The sequence below is a fragment of the Eucyclogobius newberryi genome, unplaced genomic scaffold (genome assembly GCF_026437365.1).
Source record: "Eucyclogobius newberryi isolate DKJ021-1_F unplaced genomic scaffold, fEucNew1.0.hap1 SCAF_42, whole genome shotgun sequence".
Taxonomy (NCBI): domain Eukaryota; kingdom Metazoa; phylum Chordata; class Actinopteri; order Gobiiformes; family Gobiidae; genus Eucyclogobius; species Eucyclogobius newberryi.
This window is the reverse complement of record NW_027316079.1, coordinates 362034-368282: the sequence shown is the minus strand read 5'-3', so window position 1 is coordinate 368282 and position 6249 is coordinate 362034. Positions and strand designations below refer to the sequence as shown.

General features: G+C 55.3%; 1 protein-coding gene across 1 annotated transcript; it reads right to left on the bottom strand.

Moving 5' to 3' along the window:
- Window positions 1-2085: 2085 nt before the first annotated feature.
- Window positions 2086-4642, bottom strand: LOC140379584 (complement C1q-like protein 2; the record flags this gene model as incomplete). Its single annotated transcript, XM_072464269.1, has 4 exons — window positions 2086-2446; window positions 3093-3221; window positions 4435-4494; window positions 4561-4642. Coding segments are annotated over 4 exons (543 nt in total), but the record flags the coding sequence as incomplete, so codon positions are not given.
- Between the last annotated feature and the right edge of the window lie 1607 nt (window positions 4643-6249).

Sequence of the window (6249 nt, the reverse complement as noted above, 5' to 3'; positions counted from 1 at the left end):
TCGGTAGATACAAAGGGGAGTTTCTGTTGAAACAAACAACTCTTTCTACTTCAGGAAGGCTCCTCCCAATGGGCGGGTCTTACCACAGAACAGTATTAATATCGGAGTTCTCGACCTAAATTCTGTTATTGACAATGACTCTTGGATGAGAGTCGAAACGTCTATTTTTCAAACTGAGTCCAGATGAAACAACTGAAGCTTTTTCTACTATATTAATATATATTATATAGATTCATATATATTATATATATTAATATATATTATATATATTCATATGGATGTTTAACGGGCCTGAAGTTAATGAGAGAAGTGACCACGCCTTGTCCCGTTATAACGCGGGACTTTGAGGCCCGTTTTTGCCTCCGGTTTGTCCCCGCTTGTCCCGGTTTTACTCACAGTTCCTCCGCCTCTATCCCGGTCCTGTCCCCGGTGAAAGTGGACATCACGTCTCCGCTCATCACGAGTCTGGATCTGCTCAAACCAAATGAAGTTTTACTTTCACTTCCTCTTCCGGCGGCAGCGGCAGAACATGCAAATACAACAGCTCCAGACGTGAAAGAGTGAAATAAAGTCTGTCTCAGGCTTAAACTTCTGTTGATTAATCATAATAAATCATATTTAGTCTTTCATTTATCTTTATTTAGTCTGAATTATGTGTTTTCCACGTCAAACTCATGATTATTCTCATTCATGTCTGAGTTTAAGCTGCAAAACAAAACAAAAGTTTATTGAGTCTAAGAAAATAGTTCAAACTTTGTGGTTTCCTGTTTTCAAATGTGTTTGTGGTTCAGGTTTGTACTTCCTGTTGTCGTGGCAACAGGAAGTACGTGTGATGCAGACACTGTCTCCTTCTGTTTATGACAAATAAAACACTCAGTATTTCCATGTTGTGGATAATGAAAGTATTTTTAAACTCATTCATTATAAACGACAGTAAAAGTTCATTGAGACAAACAGTACTTCTTCCTCGTGACAGGGGGCGCTCCTGAGCCCGTGACAGGGGCGGGCAGGGGGCGCTCCTGAGCCCGTGACAGGGGGCGCTCCTGAGCCCGTGACAGGGGGCGCTCCTGAGCCCGTGACAGGGGCGGGCAGGGGGCGCTCCTGAGCCCGTGACAGGGGGCGCTCCTGAGCCCGTGACAGGGGGCGCTCCTGAGCCCGTGACAGGGGCGGGCAGGGGGCGCTCCTGAGCCCGTGACAGGGGGCGCTCCTGAGCCCGTGACAGGGGGCGCTCCTGAGCCCGTGACAGGGGGCGCTCCTGAGCCCGTGACAGGGGCGGGCAGGGGGCGCTCCTGAGCCTTTTTATTATTTTGGCTTAAAATCTGCTCAATTTGAATGATTTTTGATCTTCTATAAAATGTGTCACGTTTGTGTCAAAACGTCTGAAATGACAAAAAAAAACTCATCGTCTTTGTCCTTTAGATGTTAAAGTGCTCTTTTGGCCCTGGACCTCACTGAGGGCCTGGACCTGGACCTCACTGAGGGCCTGGACCTGGACCTCACTGAGGGCCTGGACCTGGACCTCACTGAGGCCCTGGACCTCACAGGCCCTTCTTCTGCTGCTCTGTGGAGTTCCCCAGGGGACGATTCTTGGGCCTGTTCTGTTCATGCTGTAACTCCTCCCTGTGGGCGGGGTCTTCTCACTTATCTCAATGACACACACGTCACATGACGTGAAGGTGAGGTCCAGCTCTGAGGTCCAGCCCTGAGGTCCAGCTCTGAGGTCCAGCTCTGAGGTCCAGCCCTGAGGTCCAGCTCTGAGGTCCAGCTCTGAGGTCCAGCTCTGAGGTCCAGCCCTGAGGTCCAGCCCTGAGGTCCAGCCCTGAGGTCCAGCCCTGAGGTCCAGCTCTGAGGTCCAGCTCTGAGGTCCAGCTCTGAGGTCCAGCTCTGAGGTCCAGCTCTGAGGTCCAGCTCTGAGGTCCAGCTGGTCTTGGTTTCACATGAGTCGAGTCTTTCGTTTGTAAAATGTGAAACAAGAAATACAAAAAACCAACACGACGCCGACATTATTGAAAATGTATTTTTAATCAGAACAAAACCATTGAACAAGACCAGGACCAGGACCAGGACCAGGACCAGGACCAGGACCAGGACCAGGACCAGGACCAGGACCAGGACCAGGACCAGGACCAGGACCAGGACCAGGACCAGGACCAGGACCAGGACCAGGACCAGGTCTAAAGGCTGAAGCCGCTGAAGAGGCTAAAGTTGCGCTGGTCGTCATAGAGACGGTAGGAGGCGGGCAGACGCAGTGACACGGCGTCTCCTGCGTTCAGCCTGAGGATGGCGCTGTTACACGCCGAGTCGTAGCCGCCGTGAGCGTTTAGCTTCAGGCTGAAGCTGATTGGACGATCATTGTGATGAAGGGACACGCCCATGTAGCCTTTCAGGAAGTCCAGCACACAGAAGGAGAAGACATAAAGACCCGGGACAGGAGCCGAGAAGAGACCTGCAACAGACCAGAGACCAGGACTGAGACCAGAGACCAGGACTGAGACCAGAGACCAGGACTGAGACCAGAGACCAGGACTGAGACCAGAGACCAGGACTGAGACCAGAGACCAGGACTGAGACCAGAGACCAGGACTGAGACCAGAGACCAGGACTGAGACCAGAGACCAGGACTGAGACCAGAGACCAGGACTGAGACCAGAGACCAGGACTGAGACCAGAGACCAGGACTGAGACCAGAGACCAGGACTGAGACCAGAGACCAGGACTGAGACCAGAGACCAGGACTGAGACCAGAGACCAGGACTGAGACCAGAGACCAGGACTGAGACCAGAGACCAGGACTGAGACCAGAGACCAGGACTGAGACCAGAGACCAGGACTGAGACCAGAGACCAGGACTGAGACCAGAGACCAGGACTGAGACCAGAGACCAGGACTGAGACCAGAGACCAGGACTGAGACCAGAGACCAGGACTGAGACCAGAGACCAGGACTGAGACCAGAGACCAGGACTGAGACCAGAGACCAGGACTGAGACCAGAGACCAGGACTGAGACCAGAGACCAGTCTTAAACCTGATCCAAACCCAGTCTAAACCAGGACTAAACCAGGACTAAACCAGGACTAAACCCGGTCTGTACCTGTCTGTGGGTCGTAGGCTGACCCTTCGTTGGTCAGAACTTTGTTGAACTTCAGAGTCGTCTCAGAGTCAAAAGGACCGACAGCTCCAGAGTCCGAGAGACCGACCGAGAACGCCACCTTCTGGAGACCTGAGGGACAGCAGCAGCGAGGCGTGTCAGCACGGGAGGGCATCTGGCTCACCTCAGGAACCACACTGATCTGGGAGGGCATCTGGCTCACCTCAGGAACCACACTGCTCTGGGAGGGCATCTGGCTCACCTCAGGAACCACACTGCTCTGGGAGGGCATCTGGCTCACCTCAGAGGAACCACACTGCTCTGGGAGGGCATCTGGCTCACCTCAGAGGAACCACACTGCTCTGGGAGGGCATCTGGCTCACCTCAGAGGAACCACACTGCTCTGGGAGGGCATCTGGCTCACCTCAGGAACCACACTGCTCTGGGAGGGCATCTGGCTCACCTCAGGAACCACACTGCTCTGGGAGGGCATCTGGCTCACCTCAGGAACCACACTGCTCTGGGAGGGCATCTGGCTCACCTCAGGAACCACACTGCTCTGGGAGGGCATCTGGCTCACCTCAGAGGAACCACACTGCTCTGGGAGGGCATCTGGCTCACCTCAGAGGAACCACACTGCTCTGGGAGGGCATCTGGCTCACCTCAGGAACCACACTGCTCTGGGAGGGCATCTGGCTCACCTCAGAGGAACCACACTGCTCTGGGAGGGCATCTGGCTCACCTCAGGAACCACACTGCTCTGGGAGGGCATCTGGCTCACCTCAGAGGAACCACACTGCTCTGGGAGGGCATCTGGCTCACCTCAGAGGAACCACACTGCTCTGGGAGGGCATCTGGCTCACCTCAGAGGAACCACACTGCTCTGGGAGGGCATCTGGCTCACCTCAGGAACCACACTGCTCTGGGAGGGCATCTGGCTCACCTCAGGAACCACACTGCTCTGGGAGGGCATCTGGCTCACCTCAGGAACCACACTGCTCTGGGAGGGCATCTGGCTCACCTCAGAGGAACCACACTGCTCTGGGAGGGCATCTGGCTCACCTCAGAGGAACCACACTGCTCTGGGAGGGCATCTGGCTCACCTCAGAGGAACCACACTGCTCTGGGAGGGCATCTGGCTCACCTCAGGAACCACACTGCTCTGGGAGGGCATCTGGCTCACCTCAGAGGAACCACACTGCTCTGGGAGGGCATCTGGCTCACCTCAGGAACCACACTGCTCTGGGAGGGCATCTGGCTCACCTCAGAGGAACCACACTGCTCTGGGAGGGCATCTGGCTCACCTCAGAGGAACCACACTGCTCTGGGAGGGCATCTGGCTCACCTGTGCGCTCAGACAGTTCCTCCAGAAGCTTCTCTGTGGAGTTCAGCCTCAGGATCAAGTCTGAAAAACACAAGCTTCCACTTCAGAAGGTCTGATGAAGGTTCTGGGTTTGGACCTGAGTCGGACCTGAGACGGAGCCGAGCAGAGTCCCAGTCGTGTCCTTCAGAGTCCCAGTCGTGTCCTTCAGAGTCCCAGTCGTGTCCTTCAGAGTCCAGTCCCAGTCGTGTCCTTCAGAGTCCCAGTCGTGTCCTTCAGAGTCCAGTCGTGTCCTTCAGAGTCCCAGTCGTGTCCTTCAGAGTCCCAGTCGTGTCCTTCAGAGTCCAGTCCCAGTCGTGTCCTTCAGAGTCCCAGTCGTGTCCTTCAGAGTCCAGTCCCAGTCGTGTCCTTCAGAGTCCCAGTCGTGTCCTTCAGAGTCCAGTCCCAGTCGTGTCCTTCAGAGTCCCAGTCGTGTCCTTCAGAGTCCAGTCCCAGTCGTGTCCTTCAGAGTCCCAGTCGTGTCCTTCAGAGTCCCAGTCGTGTCCTTCAGAGTCCAGTCCCAGTCGTGTCCTTCAGAGTCCCAGTCGTGTCCTTCAGAGTCCCAGTCGTGTCCTTCAGAGTCCCAGTCATGTCCTTCAGAGTCCTGTCCCAGTCGTGTCCTTCAGAGTCCCAGTCGTGTCCTTCAGAGTCCCAGTCGTGTCCTTCAGAGTCCCAGTCGTGTCCTTCAGAGTCCAGTCCCAGTCGTGTCCTTCAGAGTCCCAGTCGTGTCCTTCAGAGTCCCAGTCGTGTCCTTCAGAGTCCCAGTCGTGTCCTTCAGAGTCCAGTCCCAGTCGTGTCCTTCAGAGTCCCAGTCGTGTCCTTCAGAGTCCAGTCCCAGTCGTGTCCTTCAGAGTCCCAGTCGTGTCCTTCAGAGTCCCAGTCGTGTCCTTCAGAGTCCCAGTCGTGTCCTTCAGAGTCCAGTCCCAGCCGTGTCCTTCAGAGTCCTAGTCGTGTCCTTCAGAGTCCCAGTCGTGTCCTTCAGAGTCCAGTCCCAGTCGTGTCCTTCAGAGTCCCAGTCGTGTCCTTCAGAGTCCAGTCCCAGTCGTGTCCTTCAGAGTCCCAGTCGTGTCCTTCAGAGTCCCAGTCGTGTCCTTCAGAGTCCAGTCCCAGTCGTGTCCTTCAGAGTCCCAGTCGTGTCCTTCAGAGTCCCAGTCGTGTCCTTCAGAGTCCCAGTCGTGTCCTTCAGAGTCCAGTCCCAGCCGTGTCCTTCAGAGTCCTAGTCGTGTCCTTCAGAGTCCCAGTCGTGTCCTTCAGAGTCCAGTCCCAGTCGTGTCCTTCAGAGTCCCAGTCGTGTCCTTCAGAGTCCAGTCCCAGTCGTGTCCTTCAGAGTCCAGTCCCAGTCGTGTCCTTCAGAGTCCCAGTCGTGTCCTTCAGAGTCCCAGTCGTGTCCTTCAGAGTTCAGTCCCAGTCGTGTCCTTCAGAGTCCCAGTCGTGTCCTTCAGAGTCCCAGTCGTGTCCTTCAGAGTCCAGTCCCAGTCGTGTCCTTCAGAGTCCCAGTCGTGTCCTTCAGAGTCCCAGTCATGTCCTTCCTCTGAAGGACATGACTGGGACTCTGAAGGACGACTGGGACTCTTCCTAGTCGTGTCCTTCAGAGTCCAGTCCCAGTCGTGTCCTTCAGAGTCCCAGTCGTGTCCTTCAGAGTCCAGTCCCAGTCGTGTCCTTCAGAGTCCCAGTCGTGTCCTTCAGAGTCCCAGTCGTGTCCTTCAGAGTCCCAGTCATGTCCTTCAGAGTCCTGTCCCAGTCGTGTCCTTCAGAGTCCCAGTCGTGTCCTTCAGAGTCCCAGTCGTGTCCTTCAGAGTC